Raw genomic sequence first — 27591 nt, forward strand, 5'->3', positions numbered from 1 at the left:
TCATAGCGCTCGAGCCACCGCAGCAGCAGCAGCAGAGTCCAAACCAAACCGCCGCGGAGTTCCGACTGAGCCGTTGTCCCGCAGACTGACAAACTGCAGCTTCTTTCTTTTTATTATTATTTTTTCGACAGACGGAAACAGCGGCCATGGAGGAGCAGGCGCGTTACTTCTTTTGGGCGCAACTTCTCGCAGCTTGCCTGGTGTTTGGGGTGAAAGGTAAGCTGCTCGCGCTGTAACAGTTCTCGTGTTTGTTTACAGTTCAAACGAGCTCATTAACGGCCAGGACGGCCGTAGTTCTGCTCGAGTGATGGACGCAGTTCTCTAAAGTTGCTCCAGGTGTCTTTCTTCTCGAATTAAGTTAATTGACTCACTATAAAACCCCGGGAGACCGTGTTTTACTTATTTCTTTGATAGCGGAGACTCAGTTTCAGGTCGCCAAATCATTAATTCAGTTGGGAAGAAATGAACTGAAAAACGAGCTGTAAAGGCGCACTGATGAGTAGAAGGCGCAAATGTACAATACATGTGAGATATTCAACACATACACGCAATTTGTCCACCACATTTTATGAAGGCTATAACTTACCATCGCGTATTTTGAGAATAGTTTTAATAACAACTAAATTATTCAGTAATTGAAACACTTTAGCAACATGGATTACAGAATAATAAAAGCCTTTTGGTATTTTTTTGTGCCTTGACCTCTTTTTTAAGTAGCAGTAGACACGCAGGCTGTCTATTATTCGTCTCCAGTTTTAACCTCCTGCCTTTGGCATCTTGGTTTTGTTTGTATTTCCATGCATTGAAGACATTTAGGCCAATGAACAAATGGTAAAACGTCTTGACTTCCCCCTGACCCCCTCGCCTCCATTTGTGCTTACCAACATACCAAGGAACAGGAAATGCTTTCTTAGGATGATGGATTTTCCAAATGTCATGCTGTCGAAGCGAGGAATACACAACTTGGTTGTGTATTTCTCACCAGATGTCAGCCTGTGGCTTTTCCTCCTGCAGCGACCCACGCTCCTGAAGTCTCCTTGTTTGACATGAAGCGTGCTGTAAGAACCCCCCATCACCAAACCCCACATTTGATCAAGTTTTGTTGTGGAGTGAGTCTTTTATGGCTTGTTTTCTTAATCTCAACATTTTTTTTTTACTGAACTGTTGATTAGCTCTAAGTTGGCGTTTCAGAAGAAACCCCATTTAATTTTCTCAACTGATCACTCAGTGCTTTAAGTAGCAGTAGTCACGCTGTCTATTATTCGTTACCTGTTTAGTTTTTTTTCCTTTGAAACGATGGCATGAAAACCAGAGGACTCCAGAGGCACGGGATGTCTCTGAACATGTTTTTTTTGTTTTTGTTTTTCTTTCTCTGCGGTTCATGGGTGACAGTTATTGAAAAATAGGTGTGGTGATAAAAGATTAGTCATATTTCCTGGATTCTGTCGCTGGATCTTCCACTCCTAACAAAGTGGACATTTTAGCCCGGAGGATGACAGATGGGAGCGATGCGTCGCTATCTTGTCCTGTAAAATGCATACAGGGCAATTATTTAGAAGGAAGAGCTGATTGCATGGTTTAACGTGATAGGTTGTGTTCAGCAGGTTGTAGGTTGCTTGTCTGTTGCTTTAGCTGCTGAGTGGAGAGAAGTGGAAAGCTGTGTTCTGTGTCAGGGCTGAGACAGTTCTTTTTTTTTTTTCCCTCACAACTGAAGCACTTTTGTTGGCTAAGTGAACCAGGGCTAAAAATAGCCTAACATTGGACCAATGGGAAAGCTTCATCATGCGTTTGTGTATAATCTTTGCTTGTATGCAGGTATATATGAACCATTCTGTATTAAATTTGGTTCAAATACACTTGAAGATTAATAAAGATACATTTTAATTGGCAATATATCACCCAAGTAATGCTGACCTCAGTGTCTCAAGCAGTGGAAAGCACACAGGAGTTTAATTTCCTGCTAATATAATAATGTCTGTGCTTTACCGTTACTCAGAACATCGTGCATTGACTAGTATGTGGGTTTAATTTAGGGTTTATAAAGCATAACTCCTGAAATGAGGATGTTGGTTTTTGCGGCACATGTTGTTCCTTAAGCTGCCGCTAGCTACACTGCTCATGTAGCTGTGAACGTTGGTGTATCTGTATCTGGAGATGAATGAGAGGTGCGTGTAAAAGTGAAGGCCTCAATCCACGTCTTCTTCAAGCATTGGAGCAACAAAACCCATAGACTTAGGAAATTGCAGTGGGCAATTTTTTTATTTTTTTCACAGAAGAGTTATGGATTCAACTTGTTGGACAAACACAACTTCTTATGAACTTTGTGATGCTGTGCTGGTGGAGGTAGCTGTACATTGTCCGAACAAAGAAACAAAAACAATCAATCATCATCCTATTTCCTGTCGTCGTTTTCGGCAATAGTAACATTCGGTTGTTGATCATGTGACTCGTGACGTGAAAAAAAAAGCGTTTCAATAGGGCTGAAAAAACCCCCACCTCATCCCACCGCAAAAACTTTATCAAAAAATGTTTTTTTTTTTTTTTTTTCACAAGGCCTCAATGTTTCCATTAGTAAGATTTATTTTTATAGTGTCATTTATAAGCACCTTGTGAGACCAATTCTAGAAAAAATAAATAAAATAAAATTTTATTGTATGATTGTTAAATAATTGAGTTTTCTTGTATGGAATAAGTATTTGATACTATGGGATAAGGTTTATTTGGTTTATAGTGGCTTGATCTCATCTGACCTCCTGACCTTCTCCTGCCCCTCTCTTCTGGATCCTCCAGCGGCTCATCGGAAAACTTCAAACCGACCTGGCCTGGATTGAGCGGAGGGACTTAGGTCTCACTACAGGATTTTAATCCATGACTGTGTAATGTGTTACTAATGATAACCAGATACTGTGGGGAAAAACTGTGGAAAAAAATATTCGCAATTGACTTAATCAACTAAATTTTCAGCAATAACATCACAATTAAATGTCTTCCAGATCTTGTGCAGCCCTTGGTACGTCTCGTGGTTGTGTGAATCAAATATGAATATTCCAACAACAGTTCTGACTCGTCCCATCTGCCTCTGATGGGATTTCCCTTCAGGCCTCTGCCTTTTTCAGCACTGATCACTTTTATCCCCCTTGTCTCTCAATACAAGATTTTCTTGTGTTTCCTTTTGCCCTTCATCTCATTTCAATATTGAACAGCTTCCCCGATCAATATTTTATCACAGTGTGGAATGTCTTCTAATTTTGGATACTTTATTAGTATCTGTCACCCTACTTTCCAATCTGCTGTGTTCAATATTTTACATGCAGCCATGTGATTTTTTTTTTTTTTTTTTTAACAGAGCCAGGGAGCACTTGAATCAGAGATTACAAATTGTTCATTCAAATCAGTTCAGTTTAGATATAACAAGAAAGAGGAAATCAGCATGGGCTTTTATGGTTTGAAAAAAGAAAGAAAAATCAAGGTAGTTTTTGAAATGCTTTTATTCCCGGATCTTATTCAGTTCCAACTCTTCAGAGGAAAGTGTGTTGTGGCGTTTCTGGTGCGTGACTCCGCTGTGTGTATTTATAGACTTTTAGAGCAGGAGCAGATGGCTGTGCTCTGGAGTTGCAATCACAGATTACAGAAATCTCACCTGCAGCTGGAGTCCTGCTGATCTCAGAATATGCACAAAAAAAAAGAAAAAAAACTGCACTCTACATTTTAGTTAATCCTCAGTAAATTCATTTCCTGTTACACTTCAGGTTTGACTCCCTTCCCCTGAAGCTCTCTGCTCTGCTGTTTTCTAGCTGGTTGTTAACGAGCGCCACAGGCTGCCTGAACGCACGTCAACGCGTCTTTAATGGCTTCCACAATTGCTGAGAGTTAGGGTTACGAATGCAGGCGACACGACACTCGCTCCCTGGCTTTCTGGAACACTGAGTCCTGCGTTGTCCTGCTGGTTTGTGTGGCCCAGCATGACGGTGCAGAGAGCAGAGCGCGTTGCTGCGTAATGCGAAGACTGACTTACTACTTATTCCTGCTGTCGTAATAATGCAGCTTCCGTTCTTCACATATTTTCCTTTCTTGTACTTTTGTCTCCAGCTGACATCTCAGATCTCACCAGAGAAGCGTCATATGTTTCAGATACTCAAATTAAATTCAAAAATACTTTATTAATCCCATAGGGAAATTAAATAAAATACTCTATCACATGATGGGAATCAGAAGGCAGGTACTAGCCTTGATAGGCTCTTCAATAAAGTAACCTAACAAAAAAGTTTACAGGTACAGCTTGGTATGATTTTTTTTTTTGTATTTTTAGTTGAACCATTGATTATTTTTATTCTTAAAGGGGCATTATTATGTAAAATAGAGTTTTTAGCTTTACGTCGTGTTATGTTGTTCCATCATCTTAAAGGTACCTGGAATACTGCCTTGATTCTTTTATGCATGTTCAAAAAATCCTTGAATCTCCCAGGCAACCATTCAGCTGTGCAAAACGCCTGTTGGGACCTAGCTCCGCCTTCGAGGCGCAGCTCCTCCTCAGAGCTGCAGTTTCTAAGCTCCCACCTCACAGAGCAGCCTTCCCCTGTTACTACTCCACTCAGCCCTTTCTGACTAGCCAGCAGCAATTAGCAAACACCTGGTGGAACTGTCTGAGCTCATAACAGTTAATTGATTCTTCTATAAAGTTTTTATTTTAAAGAAATCAGCCTATTTGCTTATTTTTCTGTAGAACCTAGCTAAAATGTATTTTAAAAAAGTGATATTTTCAAATTTCTTGTCAACTTTAACATTTTTTAACTCAAAAACATGATTGGCCGTTGGATGAATGACTGCATGCCCTAACATCCAACCACCGGGCTTGGCAAGTTTTCTGGGGGAAACCTTGAAGCACAAATAACGGTCTTTCAATCTAAGTACAATTAAATAACCGTAAACAATACTTTTTTTTTATGTTTTTTTTTTTATCATGGACACACCAAAAAACAAAATGAGTCAAAGCGGTTAAAAGTTCTGACTTTTGACCGCTCCCAATTTAAAGGTCTATTCAGTGTAAACATACTGAGTGGGATGTGGTCATCAGGCCGCTGTGCTGAGTCACTCGTAATAACATCCTCTGCAATCTCGCACAGAAAACATGCTTTGTGCCAGGCATCATTCAGAAAACATTTATCTTGATTACTGCAGCCAAGAACAACTCCCCCCGTAAAATAAACTGCCAGCATAATAGCCTGGCTGCTTTCCTCAAGCTTAGGTCTGAATGTTTAAAAAACCATCATGCTCAAATGCTCCTTTTGCGACTTAGCTTCTGGTTTTGGGGAGTCACATAACATCCCTACCCCGTGTTTGGTTTGTGTCTCTGGGGACTGTGTTGTCACTTGCAGCTACCTCTCTTTGTTCTGGTATTTTCTTGGGTTGAGGCTAACTGGAAACGACTCAGACCATGACTCATAATATGGACAGAGAATAACACAATGCCATCTGGAAATGGCTTTTCCTGCCAACTATAACTCTGCATACCTTCCTAATGGTGGTCAGGACCGAGCTGGCACAACACTGGGTACCTTCTTAACTATTTGGACAAATATGTGTTTTTTTCTTTAGTATTAGGTCATGCCCATATTTAGCAGAAAATGAATTACATGATGGCTTGTTTTTCTTATTGTAGTTAAAAAAAAAGACATGGCATTTAGGCTGCGTACACACAACAGGTAATTGCAACTAGGCCTGTCGCAATAAGCAATAAATCATCAAATAAAGAAAATTGGATGATAAATTAACATTTGCATCATTTTTTTTTCTTTTTTCCCTCTTTTCTACCTAAAACTAAATGACAAAAGTCTTCAGTCTGGTAAATTAGTCTCAACTATATCTTTTTTTGAACATCAATTTTGTTTAGAAATTTCATAATTCAATTTATGGTATTTGTTGTTTCTGGGGTTTTTTTTGTGGATATTTAAAATATCTCCTAGTTCCAGTCTTCAATGTTCATTAAAATTTGAACATTATTGATCTTTGAGAATGTTTCTTGCATTATTATGCCCTTACCATTATATTACTAGAAAATTGTCTCAAAACAACGTTATTGTTTATCGCAATAACTTCTGGAACAATTTATTGTCCAGCAAAATTCATTGGGACAGGCCTAATTGTGACCCACATCCAACTCTTTCACAGCAGTCCAAACTGCCCAATTCCGAAATAAATAAATCCGATTTGTGCAACTTCCCTATGTGGAACTAAATCGGATATGTATGTGGTTGCTTTCAAAGCTTCTGGATTCTGAAAGGTCATGTCGCATGTTATACGACTTTTGTGTCGATGACACGAGACCTGCGCCATAATTCTGTACCAGAAGAAACGAGACGCAATAAATCCAGATGTGAACAATTGCTGAAGCAACTACAATTATTACAAAAACAAATTATGAAAGGTTGGTTTTGACTACGCATCCAAACGGGCTTCTCTATAAAAATTGCAGTCAACTCTCCACAAAAAGCCCCTTGCTATTTGTGTTGCTTACATTTTCTTGTGACAACACTGTTGTCTCCCATTGGTAAACAACTTTAAAAGCGATCCATAGACGGTAGCGTGCATTATTACTTCCACAAACATTACAATCTATGACGCCTACCTTCTTCTTCTGCGCATACGAGTTGTTTTGGGGTGACAAGCCGTTCACACACAAGTCTGATTGCGGTCACATTTAATGAGCAATATGAACAACTATGCAAAAAATTATCTTATTTCGGCAAAAAATTGGAATTTAGCATCAAGACCTGCTGTGTGAATGTAGCCGAACTAGGCTAATTGATCCAAAAATAGGACATTTTTCTATTTTTTCCAATGACAAAAATATAGAGTATTTCTATTTACAAGCATCTATGTATTTAATATATATTTTTAGCAAACACAACTTAAACCCTTTGTGCATTTCATTTGTGGTAAATGAAGAAATCCCCTGAAATGTAAACTAGCCTCCGCCTTAAACTGAATCACCTTTATTGTGAGACAAGCTTCTCGTTTCCCGTGAAAAGAGAACAAGCCATAAACAACCCAGGCAACTGTGTAACACGGCTGCTTATATTTTAAACTGAAAATCATACTTCATCATTTGTGTGGCTTTACGCAGGTTTTTCTCTATTCCTCATTTTATTCGTGTGCGGCTTTCACAGACGATCTCATCATTTTGGGAAATTTCAAAGATGCTTTTGGTGGTTTTGGTCTTGGCAGACAACTTTTTACTGTTTCATCACTAATTTAATTTCCTGGCTGGGAGCTGACTTTACCCCCTCAGTTTGTGCAGACCACAAACATTTACAGAGACCGTTAAATAAGCCGAGAAATCCGTCTAGTTTTAAAAATTTTTTAAATTTATTTTACTTTTTTTTTTTTAATACAACAACCTGGATCAGATTGTTCCAGAAATCCATTTTAGTTTCCTGAAAGGAGCTGGCATAGGAAGGGAGGTTTCATTCCTCCCCAAAGATAAACAAGCAGCGACTTTTCAGATAAAGAGGAGTTGTTGGGCTAATGGTGGGAGAATCCCATGAGATGTGAATGTAGTCGACAGGCCTTGACATCGGATGTGTCTCTCATATCTCACCGTATCCACAGGAAGTGCTTCTCTGGGATAAACCAAACGAGATGCTTCCAGAGAGGATCTCTTCTCTCTCTTACTCCGTCAGCAGCGTAGAGCTGTTCACCAGGCATCTCCACAATTCTTGCTAAAATATTACTTAGGTCGTGTGTACTGCTCGACATGGGTAAAAACAGAAAGGTGTTAACAAAACACATATTTATTTGTAAGATTTATTTTTTTAATTGACCTTTCTTTGAAAATTTATTCATTTATCTGTACCAGTAGAGTTTGACTTACTGCCACTCTTGCTGTTTAAAAGGAAGTGTAATTTAAATGAATTGGTATATTTATTTTGTTCTGATATCAATATCTCTACTTGTCCTGATGTTAAAAAAAGTTCTAGATCAGACAAGGTATCGGGGACAATGCGCCCGAACCAGAAGGTCAGATCTATTCAGCCTACTTCCTTGCTTTTGTGCTCTGAGGGACATCAATTGCACTTTCTGTACCATTTGAAAGAAGGTTTGTTGCATTTTTTTTTTTACATGTTTGACCAACATAGGCAACCTATTTTAGTCAGTTTACATTGACTGTTGTACTCCTAGTTGCACTGACTGAACAAATTAAAGTTGTTTTTATATGTTTGACCTAACTTGTGAAACTATTGGTGTATTTAAGTGCTGTACTGGTACAGAGTTACCAAATAAACTTGTAATTCAGTCTGTTTGCAAAAAAGAAATATTCAATTCAGTGCTGTTTTTCAGTATCGGAAGTGAAAATATTGGATTGTTGGCTCCCTATTGATAACTAGAATCAATTGGAATGTGTGTATGATTGAAATGAAATGACTTGCCTTAAGATGAAAGATGTTATGGTGCTGTACTCTATAAATGAAACTTAATTGGCTTCTTTCGAAAGCGAAAGGAGAGAGCTTCCTTCTAAAACGAACAACTATGTGAAAACTTTTTGCAAAGTTGCATTTCAATAAACCACACAGTTTCTGTCCTGTCTATTATATACGAATAATATTGATGTTTTGTCAGAACCCGTAGCACCATGTTTGGAGAAACTCAGGCCCTGACCTGGATATTTCACAAAACTGACTTTTACTTTCTGGAATACTAACAATTTTCATTGTAAATATTTTTGCAAAACTCTGGCGGTGTATACATGTGAACCAGAGATTCTTAAAGATGATCAGGCAGTAGCCCAACCTTCTTTGCTTAGAAAAAGGAAAAGCATTAATAATGAAGCCATTTTTATATTTTCTTCCCAAATCTCCATTTCTTTGTCTGGACTGATTTCCATTGAGCTTTAAATGTAAGTTGAAGAGCTGCTGTATGATGGGGAGCAGAAGGTAAACACAAGCCGTGCTCAGAATCACCTTCTGAATGATGATAGTGATGACCACACAGCATGAGAAAAACTGATTCATAACAGATGTCAAACTTCTTCTTTTTTTTTGGTCTTATTTTCATCCTGGCCAACTGGCAGACGCCTGATAGCTTGAAACCTTTTTTGAATTTTGGTCGTAGTAAACACCAGGCCATCTGTTAAACTGCTCAAGCTTGACAGAGTAATGCAACAGAACTGAAATCCCAACTGTTTCATCAAATCTACAATAGAATAACTAAAAGACAAAATGTGTGGTTAGCACAAATCCAGTCAAAGGCCAAACAATGAGCTGAAATTCTGTCATTTACACATGGGGAGCTATTCATAAAGTAATGCCTATAAGCCAGGGGTGCCCAAAGTCGGTCCTCCAGGGCCGGCATCCTGCATGTTTTAGTTCTCTCCCTGGTTTACCTGCATCAAATGATGGTTCGTTAGAAGGCCTAAGAAGAACATTGACATGTTGAAAAGCTTGTTGGTACTACCAGGGAGAGAACTAAAACATGGAGGATGCAGGCCAAAGAGGAACGACTTTGGGCACCCCTGCTATAAGCCTTCATGAAAATTAGTGTTAAAGGGGCAAAAGTAAAATCTACTTCTTTTTTTTTTAGCTTTGCATCATGTTATAATGTTGTTTCCTTATCAAAAAACATACCTGAAGTGTTGCTTTGATTCGTTCATGCATGTTTGAGAATTCCTTAAATCTCCATGGCAACCATTCTGCTGTGCAGAATCCGAGTGGACCTAGCCCCGCCTTCGAGGACGAAGCTCCTCCTTGGGAGGCTCCAATTTTCTGAGCCTCCGCCTCACAGAGCAGCCCTCACTGTGACGCCTTCACTCAGCTCCTTCAGACTAGCCAGCAGCAATTTGTAAACACCTGGTGGAACTGAGCAACTTCTGAGCTCATCATGGAAGCTACTTTCCAGAGCAATTTTGGTAAAAACATTGCTAAAGTTTTAATAGAGGAGCCATGTTGTGATGACTTCCTGAAGGTGGAGTTCCTGAAAGAGCAGGAGTTTTTAAAGAGACAGAGGCCCAATTTCAAGGTGTAAAATTATGAAGTCAAATTTCTTGTAAGTCATATTAGATATATGCAGCATTTTTAGAACTAAAGGTAACAGTTACTTGATTGTACTATAAATAGCACAATGTGCTATGGAAAACACATAATGCTGCCCCTTTACAAAGAGAGAGCCACAGGGCTTGCTGTGCTGTAAATTCTTAGTTATTTTTCTCATTGTTTGGTAAGTTTGTAAAGACCAGACATCTGAAATTGATTCAGTTCTTAATGTTTTCAAATGGAACCTTGGAGCCTCTTCTTTTCTATTTTCTCTCCACTCAGCTTTATGTGAGCTGATTTTCCTCATCAGAGAGAACTGCCAGCTTGTCAGCTTCATGTCATGCAGCAGCTGCCTGCTGGTGGAAGTATCCAGTGTTTGTTGTTTACAGGGTGGCGATGGCTTACTCAGCTGTTCACACTGTTGCACTCAACCTGTACCAGGCCGGTGGTCATTTAGCCCAACAATGCAGCAGCATAGAATACAACAGAACAGAAAGAGGGTGGATTCTTATGTCATTGTTTGCTCCTTAATGTGATCTCAAAACTTAAAATTAAATGCATGTGTGTTTTAGTTTATGCCTAAACTATACAAATGCACTCTACCTACAAGTCGGAAATCTCCAATAAATAGAATTTTCTGGGCCAGAACTCAAGGCCTGGAAATATTGCATTAAGAGTGGGCATTTATCGTATTGCTTATCATTATTTGTAAAAAAAAAAAAAAAGTCTTGTGATAAGAATGTGCTTTATTTATGCTAAATAACAATTCAAAACTGACAGCATTATTGGAAAAGTTATTCTTACTATTTTCTCCACTTGTTTGTTACACAAGATCGCCAATAAATATCATATGCTGCTACCATTTGAGGTTTTGGTGAAATAAATGACTTTTTAAATGTTTTTTCTTAGTAAGTGGAGTCCTGTAGAAGTTTGTTTCAAATGGGATTTTTTTTCCTTTTCTTTTTTTTTCCAAGAGCAATATTTGTGGCGCTATGATTGCTGTGCCATGCAGTCATGGCCATACATTTACCTTAAAAAAGAAGTCATAATTTTTTTAATCATTTTTATTGCAATAGCACCGCAAAATATCACAATAAAATTCTAAATCCATATCGCCCACCCCGATATAGTATACAGACATTTGGATATATAAAGTGTTATTATAGTTGTAAGATAAGTTTTTCTTGGTGTCGCTCTCGCTCTGCTTGCAGGTGACCTCTGTGAAGTGAACGTTTGCAACCACGGGGGAACCTGTGTGACCGGCACCGGGACTCCGTTCATTTGCATCTGCCCCGACGGCTTTTCAGGTGAAACCTGCAATGAGACTGAGACAGGTACGTTGATTCTCCTCATTTACACACCAGATGTTTGAGAGAATGCATAAAATAATGACATTATTTGATGCCATTCGGAGCTCCTCATGGTGTTGGGATATCCTAACACCATGAGGAGCTCCTAACACGTTTAAAGAGAGGTCACATGATGACTTGCTTTGCTTTCACGTTCTTTTTGCTTTGTTCTCGTCCTAAAGGGCCTTGTAGCCCCAACCCCTGTCAGAACGACGGCATCTGCGAGGCGACTGGCCAGAGCCGGCGCGGTGACGTCTTCACCGAGTACGTCTGCAAATGTCAGCCCGGCTATGAAGGAGTCCACTGCCAGACCAGTAAGACTGTGCTCCATTTGAAATAGCTTTAGCATTAACGGAATGTTTATTCTGAAGTTTTTGGGTAATAAAAGGTAGTCGTTTTGGTTGGCAATACAGTTTTTGTGTTCCTGTGGTCTGATTTAAAAATAAAAAAAATTAAAACTGTCTTTCAGCAGCTTGCTACCGTACGTTTGTTAAATTGGTTGTGAAAGTTTTGGATAACGGTGTAGAATTACAGTGGACCCCCTGCTTATTCACAGAGCAGGATTTGCAGATTTTTAAACTCTAAATTAAAATCGTCCAATTCACAGATTTTTTTGTTTTGTAGAGCTCGTCTAAAGTATTCGACAGAAAAAGTAGCTTAATACATAAGCATAATGCTACTTGATAAGTTATTGGTTGCTGTTCAAAAGCAGGCAGTCATTTTTCTTGCTGTTGTTGAAAGGGTGTTACAGCGCCTTTAGTGTGTGGGAGATGAACAGGAAGGGTGTGTAGTCAGTACTTTACCTCTGTTATTGGTGATATTTACACACACAAACACCTGTTAAATACAGAAAATGCTGACTAGAAATAATATTTCTGCCACTGCTATGACGCCCCGATTAGCGCAGCGCCCACTTTTTGGAATGACTGTGGATGTTAGTTTCAGCTATTTAGTGATTTCCTAATCCCCATGAATATCAGGGTTCCACTGTACTGTATTTTTTTAATGATTGTTTATTAATCATTTTTTAATGAAAACTGCACCATTTTGACAAATTTCAACTTTGCTATAAGCAAATGCAGTCTTATTCTGGCTGAAAAGCAAGTTTAAAAATATGAATATGATCTCTTCGCAATTATGACGTCCTGGTTTATTTGTTACTTTACACAGTAATTGTGCATTTCATTTTGTAGATTAAAGTTGGAGGTTTTCAATTCATAATAAACAAAAATAGAATGTAGAGATACCTGCTCTGAACATCAGCTTCTGCACCAACTCCACTTCAAAAATCCAACATAGCTGTCCATACCTATTAAAACTTGCAGTAAATTTTGAATTACTTGTACTTAATATTTTGCATAGCAGTAAACCACAGTTGACACACATACAGCTTGTACTTGTGAAGATGGTGTTTAGAAGCAAACAATACATTATTGACTTGTCTTGTTAATAATAAAATACTAATAACTGCTATCCTGACCTGCAACTGGAACATTAACTTGGATTTGCTGTCTTTCCCACATATGACCTCTAGAAAGTTGGCGGCTGTCCTCTTGTTTGCGTACTAAGACCACTTTGGTTCACTCAGGGTCATCCCAAAAAGCACAAGGGAACGGTGGGAACATTTGCTGCACACGCAGACAGATGGCTGCCGTTTACTTGAAAAACAGCAACCAAATGTGCACTAAGAATAAAATTAGTCAATTAGTATATCAGACAAGCTCAAGTTTGTTCTGTTTGATCATGAATTTCTTTCCCTCCCAGGTGTCCAGGGAGCAAATCTAAACTCTGCAAAAGGTAACGGTGGAAACGCAGCTTGAGAAGCAATCACCATGTTTGTGTGTGTGCGTGTGTGTGCCTTGCTGTCTCTCTTTCGCTCTTCAGATCTAGATGTTCTTTTGTTTTCTTGGCTGCATGGAGAGGTGGTGGAATACCAAGAACACACACATAAACACAGATGGGATAATCACCAGTTACAGCTTTATCTCTCACAACAAGGAATTGTTCGCGAGCCAAGGCGAGGACTTAAAATATGACTGTTATTTCTGCATTAGATGCCCCACAAGGGTCTTATCTTACCATTCTCGCCTCATACTGGCTCCTGAGCCAGTTAAGTCCCTTCCTATTATCATCTATTTTAAACCAGAATCCCTAGAGTACAACTTGGATTACTCTCATTTAACTTTTTAAATACAACCCAACTATCTGGTGGCCGTTTTGCTCAACCGCAAAAGCCACAAATCACAGCTCATTAAAATCTGTTCATCCACAAGTCAAATTTACTGCTGGATTAACAGGCCTCTGCAGAAAAGTCGTTTCCACTAATTGGTTGAAACCATCCCGTCTAATAATATGAAGACTTAATGTGGCAGTGCTGAGTCATGGGAAACTCTCATGTGGACTACGAGGTCGGGGAGGGTTCAGCGTCCCTTGACACGAGTGACAGCGGAAGTGCTCTTTGTTGGTGGTTGGGGGTCACGGGTTGGCATCAGACTCTCAGGATATAATAGGTAGAAAAATCACTGAGGCAAAAAGGCTTTAAACGAATATATATACATATAACTAGGGGTTTGCAGGGGTTGGCAAGGAGATGTCATACAAGATCTTGCAATATTAACACATCACAATATTTCCAGTTGAGGTAAAGGCTGTCTCCTGAAAAAGCTGTAATGTGAGCTACACTCGCATCATTTGTTTGGCTCAATTTTGGGTTTCTAGTTGGAACTATAAATGCAACAGAGACAAGACATGAAAAATGTCAAAGTACTCCAAGTTGTTTTAGATGTAAGAAGAGGCAGAAAGCATTGCTATGACAACCACTGGATGGATGTCTAATGGTACCTTAAGCTACATAACGATCACAACCCATTATCAGTAGCAACTGGGAAATAAAGTATGGCAAGCCGTGCATATGAAACAACTGTTCTTAAGTCTGAAGAGATGAAAACGAATCAGAAATGAAACTTCGGTTTGTTGAATTTGTGACAACAATCTATAAATATGCAGCATAAAAGCCTTTTTAAGCATAAATTTGATCTTCGTAGTTTTCTCGAAAGTAATATTAAAATCTCGTCTTGGCTCGTTCTTGTGAAATAAGTGTTGTGTTTTGTGAGTTTTAAGTATTGCTACCCCCCATTTATAACAGAAAATAAGTTTATTATTCGTACATCTGCTAAAATAACTATTGTAGTTATAATAATATGTGGAACGTTTAAATATTTTTGCTGTATGAAAAACACAAAGTGATGTCTGCAATTTAGTGGTTTTCAACTTCTTATTGTATCGAATCGTATGCCTTTTCCACAGTGTAAGAGATGAGTCGCTCTTTAGTCGACCAATGACAGAAAGAAGAACAGTTTGTTTCTGTAGGCTCTGTTCCTTCAGTGTGAACAATTTGTTCAGTTTCTTTAGTTATATTTTCCATGACAGTTAAGAAGGCAAAATTTGAGAAAAAGAACATGTTAAGAATTTAAAATGGACTGGAATAGAGAGCTAAAAGTGACCGTGTTTGGTCTATTAGGATTTGGTGTCAACTGTGAAAAATATGTTCAAAAGCATTTTAGATCAAATGTTTTTTTCTTTTCACTTTTTTCCGTCCCTTTTTAGAAACGGATCAAGGGAAATCAAATATGAGAGAAAAAGCTTAATCACGTGCTCGCTGCACATCCCACAAGAATAAACCACACACCGCTCATGATCTCATGTACAGACTGTTTTATCATACACACACACACACACACACACACGGTTCATCCCTCACGCAAATGCAGCCAACAGAAAGTGGCGGTCCACAATGAATGTCGGGAACGTCAGCTCTGCTGCTGTTGCCGGGCGAAAAAAGCGAACATGGAGGCGGAAAGGTGAATTAAGTCTGCCCTCTTTACAGTGTCACACTCGCTACTCGGGTCTGACTGCGGCGTTTCTGACCGCCCTGTCAAACCGGGCTGAGTGCCTCCAAGGGTGGCAGAGGGAAGGAAGTGCGTTCAAGAGCGTGTTGGAAAAGAGAGAGAAAGAGAGAGTGATGCCACTAGCGGCTCACTTCAAGCCAAAGCAGATGGATGGAAACAGTGAGGGAAGGATCCTTCTTCCTGTTTATCATCTTCTGAAGCCAAAAGTTTCAGAGCGGCTTCAGGCGCATATTTTTACTTTTTGGAAGTCGCCAGATAGCGTGTATGAGTGTACTAATCTGTCAGTAGATTTGGGGAGAGTTTTCACTCCTCCCAGGATGTGGTTGTGTGTGTGTGTGTGTGTGTTTGGGCAGACTGGGCTCCGTGGTCCCTGATGAATACATACAGGGTGTTGGCATGCGTTCTCGCCCCGTCATGGTCTGGATGGAGAGGGGATGAGCGTTTCCTGGTTTATTTTGTCTGAGTTAAATACCCTCTTAACATGGAGGACGCGAAACTACATCAGCTGGACTTTAATAAGTTGTTGCCCTTTAAGTAGTCAGCAACTAGAACTGCAATATTTTTTTTATTTTGACCTCAAAAAGGTTTCACTTTTACACCATTTCAAACAACAAAAAAAAGCATCCACATGTTTACAAATCACAAAATTATTTAAAAAAAAATTCCTGGACAATAAATTGTCCCAAAAGTTATTGCGTTAAACAATAATGTTGTTTTGTGACTGTTTTCAAGTAATATAATGGTAACGGCATAATAATGCAAGAACTCATTCTCAGAGATGAATGAACTTTTTACATTCTAATTAACATTTAACACTGCAACTGGAAGACACTAAGAATTCAAAATAAACATAACAGAAACGATGGATAACTTCAACTTCTAATCATCAGCCTCAGAGCAGCTCTCCCCCACTCAGCTCCTTCAGACTAGCCAGCAGCAATTGGCAAACACCTGATGGAACTGCAAATCTGCTGAGCTGTAGCAGCCACTTCTTCTGTTAAAAATATTGTTAAAGGCTTAATAGAGTCGAGGAGTTTCAGCAAGAGCAGGAGTCTTTAAAGAAACAAAGGAACAATTTGAAGACATGAAATTACAAAGTCAAATTTCTTTCGTCATATTTGGTGTGTACAGCATTTTTACAGCAACTGAAAGTAACATAGTTTCAGAATTTTGCTTAAAAATGGCGCTGTGTGCCTGGAAAATGCATCATACGGCCCTTGTTAAAAGTTTGCTACACTGTTTTTTGTTTGTTTGCTGTTGTTAGTCTTCCTCTTCACAAGCACTATGCAGGATTAGGTTTCAAGCAAGGCCCCGAGATTACCACTGGTTTTTCACTTTATACAAGGGGGGAAAAAAGTAGGTTAGTGGATTAAATTTAGGAGCTTATGAAATTAAGTCGTAGCTCAATCCTATTGCAGCAGAGAGTTACGCAGCTTCACCTGAAGCTCGTGGGATATTTATTTATTTATTTATTTCCATTTTATCAAATCGCATGCAACAAACATTTTGTCAACTTTTTCACAATGTTTGCCTTTCAATCAAAATTATGGTGCAATGTTAGGTTTTAAAAATTCTTCAGTCACCACTTAGCAGGCAGGCAGTTAATCAACCTGTACAAGTGGAGTCATGCCGTCTGACGTTCTGATATTTGAATTTAACAATCCAATTCTTCAATTTTGTCCATTGTTGGAAATTAATTTTATCAATAAAATATTGCTGTAAACACTTGAATATTCCCTCTGTGTTTTAAAGGAAGCTGGACTCTCCATATCTGAAAAACCAGTGTGCCTAATTATCCAGAGCGTGCGGCTGCACAGTTCAAAATTACTATATCCCTCCTATGATGGGTGAAAATAACTGTTTGGACACAGAGCTATTTATAGAGGCAGTGTGTGGGCGGTAAGATGAAACTGTGTGTGTGTTTTTGCTGGTTAGAAACATTACATCGGTCTCCCTGGTTGGCTTGTGCGTTTTACGCGGCAATGACGGTAACCAATAGGGATTGAAGCTGGAAGATGTGTGTTGAAATGTCCTCTAAAGTCCCTCAGTTTTAGTTGTACACACAACTAAAGCTGAGCTTTAAAAAAAAAAGTGTTAAAAGTATTCAGAGCAATTTGTCGAAGGTTGCATGGGTGAGAAATGATATTTTTACTTGTCCTAATCTGAATATTATTTTGGGGGGTAAGAACTATCGGTGCTTACGGGCGCCACCAGGGGTCAATGGAAGGAATTGCAGGGGGAAAATTAGCACATTGTACACTGCACTAAAATTTTCCCTTAATACATTCTGTTTTTAGTTTTCCTTATATAATCATCTGCTTAACCACATGATCTCTTGGTGCAGCTGGACCTTACAGACCGCATCAGTTTTACAAGATTACATGAAGTTACTAAAGAAGAAATAATCTTACTTCACTAACCCTCTTTTCTCTGCAGCTGTGGTCTTCCTGGTTTGGCTTCGGCTTCAGTGCCTTCCCAAATTATTCGTGCACAGTGAACGTCTTCACATTTAGCCATTTAACAGCCACAAACTTCAATAGATTCATTCTATTTTTGTTTGTTTGTACATCCTTATAATGACGCTTTGTAAAAAAAATTCTCCTCCCTTGTTCTTGTATCCCTAAATAAAACCCAGTATAGATTCCTTCGACGAGATAATGAGTCGTGCATTCTACAAATCCGCTTTTTACTAAAGTGGGAAACGTCGCAAACAGAACCATTTGGCTTGCATGCAAAACACTGTGTTGTTGTTAAGCCGACATCACCTCAAACCTACTGAAACAAGCATGATAGTGACCTTAAGCATACACGCAGAGGGACACCGGAGTGGTTTAGATCAAAGCATATTCTTGTTTTAACTCAGTCTGGTTTTATTTTGCTGTTTTAACTAAAAGAGGAAATAATATGAATAAAAATGCGCTCCAATTGTTTCAGATTTATCTTGGCTAAAAATCATTTGTGGGACTTCTGAATCGAGTTAATTGCAGGGTCTGTAATTTAATCACAGTTAATTGCATTTTAATCAAATTATAGATCGACAAAATGAGCAACGTTTACAACTCAAAAGTCCCTCTTTAGAATGGATACCCCCATTAGTGTTTTGGACGTCTGTGCTGCTGCTACATGTTGCTAAACTAGTAATAGTTTCACTAAAAGGCTAACTCCTTTTAGCACAACTTCAGCACAGCAGCGGTCTTTTCTACCGTCCCATCAGATCGTATTTAGAATTAAAAATGGACCCCAGCAGCTTCATTGTCCATTGCTTTTTTTTTCTTTGTGTTGATGTTGCTTATGCGTCAGATTTGCGGTCGTACCAGAAACCCGAATGCAAAGGTTCCAGGCAGAACTTTTGTATGTTTAAAAAAAAAAAAGTTTTAATTTTTTCCTATACTGGATTTTATTCAGCCAGTGCATTAATGCCACATAAAATCCCTGTAATTCATTGAAATGTATCAATCAGACCTTGCTTGTTCAAGAATCATGAGTACTTTTAGAGGGCACTGTAAGCTTTGCTGAAAGCATGACGTTAACTTTCTCTAACATTTCTAACTCTTAAGTTTTATACAAAACGCACCGAGGCTGGCCGTCCTCCCCGACCGCAGTAAATGACGAAGTGATTCATCTCTCCGCAGACGTAAACGACTGTGCCGACCAGCCGTGTGAGAACGGCGGCACCTGCCGGGACTTGGACGGAGACTTCAAATGCCACTGCCCCTCTCCATATGTGGGCAAACATTGCCAACTGCGTGAGTGTAACCGACTCGCACCGTCTTCGTCTTACAAAATGACAGCAGAAGTGCTGGGGCGAGTGATCGATGGCTTTATGGAAGGGGTGTAATAGAGAAGTGAAAGGCTAAACCGAAAATGATTGAGTTAGGAAGATGGCCAAGTGCGGAGCTCCAGGATGATCGATATGTAGAATAGAAATGGCTTTCTCTAAATGAGAGATCAATACTTTTTATTCAGCTCCGCTGATTCAGTGCTGTGTGTCCTGAATGAGTTTATGGTCCTTTAAAGAGCTGCAAGTGGATAGCCATGCATTTAACCATCCATGCATTACTTTTCTTTTAGTGCAGCACCCAAAGAAAATGCTTTTTAAATGTGTGGCATAAATTCAGATTTAATAATTTGATTATTTTGTGGTTTAGGAGAAATTTGACTTCATTAGTGTTGAATGTTTTCATGGCTTTAAAAGTTTTGGGTTTTTTATGACGTTTCCGATTTTATGTTAATTGTCTTATTTTTTCCCCTCAATTTTTCTAAAACGGAAATTACAAATGACAAATATTTTCAAATGTGGCTTTTATTTTAAATCATCCCTACTGTGAGTTGTATGAAAAAGCATTTCTGTTTATGAGGACATGGTCGTCATATTAGCAGAATAAAATCACAGTTTTAACAGAAAAAGTCTTAAAATTAAGAGAAAGTAGATTTAATAAGTGAAAAGATTTGATGAATTATTTCCACGAAACAGACTGGGTTGTTTTAAAGTCCTGCTAGTGGTAATAACTTGATGCTGATGCATTAAATGATGAAGTATTTCTGTAAAACTTTTATCAAAATATAAATTCACAAAATGTTCATCACGACTAATTAGTTTTTTGTTTTGGAGTTCTCATAAAGTTACTGCTTCACTCTCCTAATATTGCAGCTTTATTCTTGTAATACTATGACATTATTCTGGTAACAACAACAAAAACCATTTGTAGCCTGGTCCTAACAATCAAAGTCGAGATAAACAGAATCTCTGGTCAAACAAGATGCACGGCTCTGGGCGTGCTGACATCACTAAATTTAAATTTTGCAAAAAACTAAGTCAAAGACCAAGAATTTGCTTCACCGCCCTCCTTTGAGGCACAGCATTCATACGTCTCTCTTCCTCAGGCTGTATTTCTCTCCTCGGCATGGAGGGCGGGGGCATCGCCGAGTCCCAGATCACAGCCTCGTCGATCCGCTACACCATGCTGGGCCTGCAGCGCTGGGGCACAGAGCTGGCCCGCCTCCACAACAAGGGACTGGTCAACGCGTGGAGCGCTGCTCCTCATGACAAGAACCCCTGGATACAGGTCAGCACAGTCACATATTTCAGTGTAACATGAGCAGCTTGGATCCATACTGAAGAAAGATGAACTACAGTAGCGGAATCAATTCAAGGTTCCTATTTATGACTTGTTAAACACTGGAAAGACGGTTTCTTTAATTCCATTTTGTCTTGCCTTTTTAAGCGCTAATTATCAACCTCACTCGACCTGCTATGAAAATAATCCTGTTATCTGTTGGTAGATCAACATGCAGAGGACGATGCGTTTCACGGGCATCGTGATGCAGGGTGCCAGTCGTATCGGCACAGCAGAATTCATCAAGGCCTTCAAAGTGGCTTCCAGCCTGGACGGCAGGACGTACACCATGTACAGGACCGAAGGACAGAGAAGGGACCAGGTGAGGACGTGAGGAAGGAGACATAGCTTCTGACATTAAGGAGGTATCAAACTGATCAGAATGAAGGAAATATTTTAGGATACAGGCAGTCTGATTTATTTACAACTATTTGCAATTTATAAATTAGAATTATTTTTGAATAAGAAAATTTGAAAACTTATAAATGGTAACGTTACTGCCACAAACATTATTCTATTTTATTGCGTTTTTATGTCCTAATACCTACAAGGTCGAGCAAATTAGTGGAGTGGAAGAAATATTAATGTTCTAATTTTATTGGCATATTTAAAATAATTTAATTTCCGCTTTGGATCAAACTAATTTTGAATTTGAATTGGAAGATTTTTACTAATAAAGATCTAAAAAGTGTGGCATGAATTTGTAATCAGACCCTTTTTTGTCTGATACCCCAAAATAAAATTCACCTGAACACTTTATTCTGACTGGGAGATGCTATGGCCGCAATCTCATTTAAAAAAGTCTTAAATTCATGTATCTAAAACTACAGCCTTAAAATGTCTTAAATTCATTTTAAAAATGCAAGTTGGCCTTGGAAACATTATTCACATGTCTTAAATTTAATCTCTATTCTATTCTGTGTAGATTTTCTCGTGTAACATTTCTGTCAAGCAGATGTTTGACAGAAATAATTGCCTCTGAATTGAGGCTACCGCTAAGTAGCTGCTAATATACCCTTTCTAGCTAGCTAGCTTTTTTGTGTCCGTCATAGGTAGGTGCAAATTTATTACCAGTTAGCTGGATAACGTTCATCTTCACCGCTGTACGATGCTAGATACATTCTGTGCAAAAAAGCTTAGTGCTACTACTCCATAAAATGTACAGGTTCCTTTGGTACATTTCTGTCGCGACACAGGCCTTAAATTGTCATAATGGTTTGAAAACGGTCTAAAAAGCCCCAAAAGGTAATAGTTTCCCTTCAGGCCTACCATAAATTTAAAGTTGAAAATGATTGCTTGCAGTTGCGCACCGTCCAATCTGACCGAGCTTCAGCACTTTTCTGAATAAAGCGTGGCGGGTCAACTATGGGTTTTTCAACGCCTTCCTCGTTCCCAGATTTTTGCGGGGAACGTGGACAACGACAGCACCAAGACCAACCTGTTTGACCCCCCGATCATCGCACAGTACATCCGCATCATCCCTGTTGTGTGTCGCAAGGCCTGCACCCTGCGCGTGGAGCTGGTTGGCTGTGAACTCAATGGTAAACACACACCTCCACACCCCCCCACACACACGCCCACACACCCAGAGTCCACGTTCTCAGGTCACTAACCATTGAAACTAACTTTATGTTCACTAAATCCAGTTGGCGAGAAGCGATCTTTATATCTGCTAGCAATTAGCTCCCGTTTCCTCAGAAACTGAATGTACTTCAAAGGTTTTCTACCCTGCGGGGAACAAGCTCGTCTCAGTGTGTCTAAAGACGAGCAACAAATGTGGAAAAAGTCTGAATATGTTCAACACAGATTATTGTGGTCGGTTTATTTTGGTTCTTTCAAGCTGCAGCAAATGTCTTTTCACCACACGCTTCCTTTGAACTGGGCTTTTGCACTGCTCCATGTTTTTGTTTTTACCGTCGTCTTACTCGTCACATCATCGTCTCTTCCCTCTTACGCTTCCCCCAGTATTAACTCATAGTTTCATAAGAGCAGCATTATTTGAGGGATTTCTGTTTTTATTTTAAACAGTCATTTGAATGTCTGTCTTGCATTGTTAAAAATCGTTTTGTTTCAAAGCAGTTTCTCCTTCCCTTGATGTCATTTAGATTTACGCTTCAATTTGTTTAATACAATAAAGGAAAAGTTGAACAGCTAAATAATTGTGAAACAGCCTAATTTCAGGGTTTGTACAGGTGCTTGAAAACGTTTGATATTTATTTAGGTGTTTTCAAGGTTTGGAAAGTGCTTGATTTCTGTATAAAGTCCTTAAAAGTGCTGCGCTATTTAAAAACTGCGCAATTTTATAATACGGTTTGATTAAATGCCTAAGTTTGGAAAGTGTTATTGTACAGCTGAAACCAGATACTCACGTAAACCTGATAAAAATAGACACATTTTTTTTCATCACTGTCTGAAGTTAAATCAGAATAAAATTTTCTTGTTTTAGGTCAGTTATAATTACCAAAATTATTTCTATTTGCTGAATGCAAAAACATTTTTTAGAGATTAGACACATCTTTAAAAATACATTTTGTTATATTTAAGTTAAGTTTACCTTGTTCCTGCTGTAGAATGTAAAATACCATCAAGACATTATTAACAGTAATAAATATATAATGGTGAACTGAAACTGTCTATTTTTAAGTTCATTTGTGTTGTTTTTATTTCTGAAATGTAATGCTGGAAAGGCTTTAAAACTTAGCTTGAGAAGTGCTTGAATTTGACTGTGAGGGAAATGGAAACAAACCCTGTAATTAGCTGTTAGACAAACCCACAATCATTAAAAATGTGCTCTAGAAAGCGTTGAGTTTCCTTCTACTTAGAGATGCATTAAGAAGTTGGTGACTGGAATCTCAAAAATCAGATTTTTTTTTTTTTTGTCTTTTCAGTGAACGCACCGCATCTTAAAACAAGTGAATTGAGCTGTTATACTGGTTCAGTCAGAGCCTCTTGGTTGAGATTCAGATTTTTCTTCTTTATGGAACTACATATTTAACCAGTAGATGGCAGCAGAGTTAAATAACCACACTTTTTCCATTGGGAACTGTTTGATATTTTTATGTCCTAAGTGTTAAAATGGGGGAATTGCAAGGAGTTAAATCAATAAACCTCAGTTTTACAGCAGCTTCTCTCACATAAGGATGGATAGAAAGAAATATTTCGAAACTCAAAAGATTTTGGTACAAGCAGATCAAACCTTTACAAATGTTACTAACTGTGCACTAAACTCTGATTGGTTCATGTCTCGTGTGTGTTCACTTTGTTAATTCAAAGCCCCTGCTGCTCTCGTCCTCCCTTATCGTCACTTTGATGTCTGCTGCTCCACCTCCCCGGCTGGCCTGAGCTGCTCCTCCCTCTGCTCCCTTCTCTTCCTCTTCCTCCTCTCCTCTTCCTGGTCTCACCTCCGCAGTGTATTCAAACACTCCAGGTTGTTCGGAGCCCATGGGCATGAAGTCTCGCCTGGTGTTGGACCGCCAGATCACGGCTTCCAGCACCTTCCGCACCTGGGGCATGGACGCCTTCACCTGGCTGCCGCAGTACGCCCGGCTGGACAAGCAGGGCAAGACCAACGCCTGGATTCCCGCCACCAACAGGCGGTCTGAGTGGCTGCAGGTGGGAGGCGACGCGCCAGAAACACTTTTTAAATTTTTTTATCTGATATTCTGGTTTGTAAAGTTGTCTTTTTTTGTGTGTGTGTGTCTGTGTGTGTGAGTTTAGGTGGACCTGTTGTCTCCCAAGAGAATAACAGGGATCGTCACTCAGGGAGCAAAAGACTTCGGCTCTATCCAGTTTGTTTCATCGTTCAAAATAGCCCACAGTAATGACGGAAGGTCCTGGACTGTGCTGCAGGACGAAACCACGCGCAAAGACAAGGTTGGTCCAGCATCATGGATTGAACTGACCCCCACTTACAAAAAAAAGTTAAAAAGTAGATGTGCTTATTGAAAATTAAGTGAACCTAAAATGCTTCAGCAAGAGTTTTTTTCATTACACATTAAAAACTTTAAAATAAAACCGACTAATACAAGTACCGTATTTTCTGCACTATAAGGCGCACCACATTATAAGGCGCACCTTCAATGAATGGCCCATTTTAAAACTTTTTTCATATATAAGGCGCACCGCATTATAAGGCGCATAGAATAGATGCTACAGTAGAGGATGGGGTTACGTTATGCATCCGTTAGATGGAACTGTGATAAAGGGAATGTCAACAAAATAGTCAGATAGGTCAGTCAAACTTTATTAATAGATTACAAACCAGCTTTCTGAAAACTCCATTCATTCCCAAAATGAATAAACAGCTGTTTTATTATTTTCCATGAGGTAAAGTAAGTGACATATTTTCGTGACACAGTTTATCTTTTAACAACAGCAAGGTATAACATATAGTGGAGGGGAACTTTTCCTTGATTCAATAAACACGTAAAAAACAGTCTGATACTGTTACGGTAAATCAAACGTCAGTGCAAATCACAATATATATCCACTTCTGCACCATTGATTGGTTCATGTTAAATTCTCTCGCTGCTGCTCTATTCCCGTGTTCTACTGCGTGACTGATCGCCTTGAGCTGAAACTCTGCGTCGTAAGCGTGTCTCTTAATAGGAGCCATTTTGGGGTCTTTACACAAAACCCAGCGTGCACCGCGCGCTTCCTCTTCTACGGGGGAAAATGAAGTCGGCGGCTGCTTACCGTAGTTGCGAGACCTGTTGTGGCTCAATTGGTCCATATACTGTATAAGGCGCACCGGATTATAAGGCACACTCTCTGCTTTTGAGAAAATTGAAGGTTTTTAGGTACGTCTTATAGTGCGGAAAATACGGTACATTGCACAGAATATATGAGGAATATGATCGGGAGGGATGTTTAAAAAGATAAGATGAAAGACGTCAGGTTAAGTCAATATCACAGGAAAAATTTGTACGTTGTCTCATCTTTACTTTTACTTCAAATCCTTATTATACTTTCCTTAAGAGACAAACACTGCCCTATATATGAAAGAGTTTAATTTGTACTTTGCTGGTTGCTAGACCGTTTACAATTAGATGAGGTTATCCAAGAAATTTTTTTAAATCCTGCAACATTGCTTTTTACTATTACTTTTCTTAAACATGCATGTAAACATTTTAATACGATATCTGTGGTTTAGTATCAGCCGATACCGATCGATACAGTAAAAACTGCGCTGAATTGACTTAAAATGTGTCTTTTTCATCTAAACACAGACATAAATGTACTGAATAAAAAATGTATTTGATTACTCTGCACCAGTACAGCACACTTAAATACACTGATAGCTTCACAAGTTTTGTCAAACATATAAAAACAACTTTAATTTGTTCAGTCATTGCAATTAGAAGAAGCCAATGTAAATGAAATAATAAAGAAACTGATAAAAAGAATAGGTTGACTTCTTTTCTCTATGCAATTTCTTTTTTTACATGTATTTGGTCTAACATGTAAGAATTAAACTGCAACAAACCTTCTTTCAAATGGTACAGAAAGTGCAATTAGAAATTCCAAATATAAAGTAAAATAAATAATAAAGCAAAAGATCACAAAACATAGAATTTGACTGAATAGAACTGTCCGTATGGATTGGGCACATTGTCACCAACATCCAATGCAGAAATTGTTTCAACATCGGACTGATGCAGATATTAATATCAGTTCGGTGCGTCGGTCATTTTAGAGAGGAATAAACAACATTTCAGTCTCTAGAGGTGCAAAACTTTGAGACGTCATCTAAAGGACCAGGAGGCTGAATCCAAATTATATGGATGAAGTTAAACACTTTTCATCAGTCTGTTACATAAAAGAAATCCTCCTAACATTCAATTGTTGGTCGTGATGTGGCGTTCTGCATATACCAGCTTTAAACGCAGCTCTCCCAGTAAAATTTCAGTTCTGTTTTACAACTAAAACCACTTTGAAACTTTGCTGAAGAGACGTTGTGCTGTGCTGCTTTTGTCTGCCCAGATCTTTACCGGCAACAGCGACAACAACGTTCACAAGAAGAACATCTTCGAGCCGCCGTTCTACAGCCGCTACGTCCGCGTCCTGCCGTGGGAGTGGCACGAGCGCATCACCCTTCGGATGGAGCTGCTGGGCTGTGACGAGTAGCACAGTCTCTGCTCTACGTCCACATCACAGCCCCCACCCTGCCCCAATCCTCTGTTCTTTCCTCCGGAGCCATACCTGCACTGCCTTGCTCTCAGCTCTAGGGGGCAGCAAACAATAGCGTAGCACCCCACTAAAAGCCTGGCTGGTCAGAGGTGGGAGTCGTTGCCCCCTAACCACTGTGAGCAGAATCTCGATTCAGCTAAACTTGCCTATTCTTTTTTTGTTGTTTTGTTTTTCCTGCTTTGAATCAAATCGCTTCAAGAAGCAGAGCGAGGTCCGCTCTTATCCCCCTATGTTTTATGAAATAAAAGTGTTGACTTCCTCCTCCTTGTGTCAGAAGTCAGGGCGACTCAGTCGGTGCTGCTTGAACTCTGATCCTGGATCAGCTCTACCTGGAACAGCGAACCTCAGAGACCCACAGCTGGTGATGTACATAACCCAACCTTCAGTCCAGCACTTACTGTCCCTTCAAATCTGTATGTAGATTATCTCTAGACGACGCGTTGAGGTGTACATATATGGTAGTTTTAGCCTAAAAAAAAGTATTTTAGCTAGAAACCTGAACGTTTTATGAACATGCTTGCTGTGATTCTGTTAAGTAAATTAAATAGTGTTTATAAGAGTTTTATATTGGTGAAAAATCTAAAGTTTATGTTCCTCTTCTTCCCTTGTTTTGTGAGGTTTTACATTCAGAGAGTAAACTCTGTATTGTTGAATTCCTCAGGAAGCATTAAAATTTTTTTTTTTTTTTTTTTTTTTTACAAAATTCTGCTAAACATATGTCTGAAAGTATTTGTAAAATCTGGCTGCTTGACTCCTCCCACTGTGGTTTATTCTCAAGATGCCATATTTGTGAAACCCAAAGTGATGTTGACGCTCGTAACAAAAGAGGAATGTTGAGTCGTTGTTGGCTGTGATTGGTTACTCTAGCGTCACGGTCAGTTCCAGAGACGAAACAAACACCCACACTGATCAGCTATTGGAAACAAAGGGAGGATGGGAGGATGATGACTGCAGGGCCATAAATTTAGTAAAATGCACAACAACTTTCAATCAGAGCAATTTT

General features: G+C 39.2%; 1 protein-coding gene across 4 annotated transcripts; it reads left to right on the plus strand.

Annotated features, from left to right (window-relative positions):
• Positions 1-27591, plus strand: mfge8b (milk fat globule EGF and factor V/VIII domain containing b). Of its 4 annotated transcripts, none has more exons than XM_028039437.1 (11): positions 1-216; positions 11237-11359; positions 11557-11688; positions 13139-13171; positions 18915-19028; positions 20167-20348; positions 20566-20721; positions 21796-21940; positions 23809-24011; positions 24117-24272; positions 26382-27591. In XM_028039437.1, the coding sequence occupies exons 1-11, from the start codon at positions 147-149 to the stop codon at positions 26523-26525; spliced, it is 1458 nt and encodes a 485-aa protein (XP_027895238.1). In that variant the 5' UTR covers positions 1-146; the 3' UTR covers positions 26526-27591. The 4 variants fall into 4 exon arrangements, with proteins under 4 accessions (XP_027895238.1, XP_027895245.1, XP_027895255.1 ...); XM_028039444.1 differs by having other exon boundaries at positions 23827-24011; XM_028039454.1 differs by lacking the exon at positions 13139-13171.

This window comes from Xiphophorus couchianus, chromosome 2 (genome assembly GCF_001444195.1).
Source record: "Xiphophorus couchianus chromosome 2, X_couchianus-1.0, whole genome shotgun sequence".
Lineage (NCBI taxonomy): Eukaryota > Metazoa > Chordata > Actinopteri > Cyprinodontiformes > Poeciliidae > Xiphophorus > Xiphophorus couchianus.

Bases quoted from the DNA above. Each gene is read 5' to 3' on its own strand.
- mfge8b (XM_028039437.1), top strand. From the start codon at position 147: ATGGAGGAGCAGGCGCGTTACTTCTTTTGGGCGCAACTTCTCGCAGCT. The intron at 11,360-11,556 runs GTACGTTGATTC...CTCGTCCTAAAG, and splicing joins CTGCAATGAGACTGAGACAG to GGCCTTGTAGCCCCAACCCC. The intron at 11,689-13,138 runs GTAAGACTGTGC...TTTCCCTCCCAG, and splicing joins AGGAGTCCACTGCCAGACCA to GTGTCCAGGGAGCAAATCTA.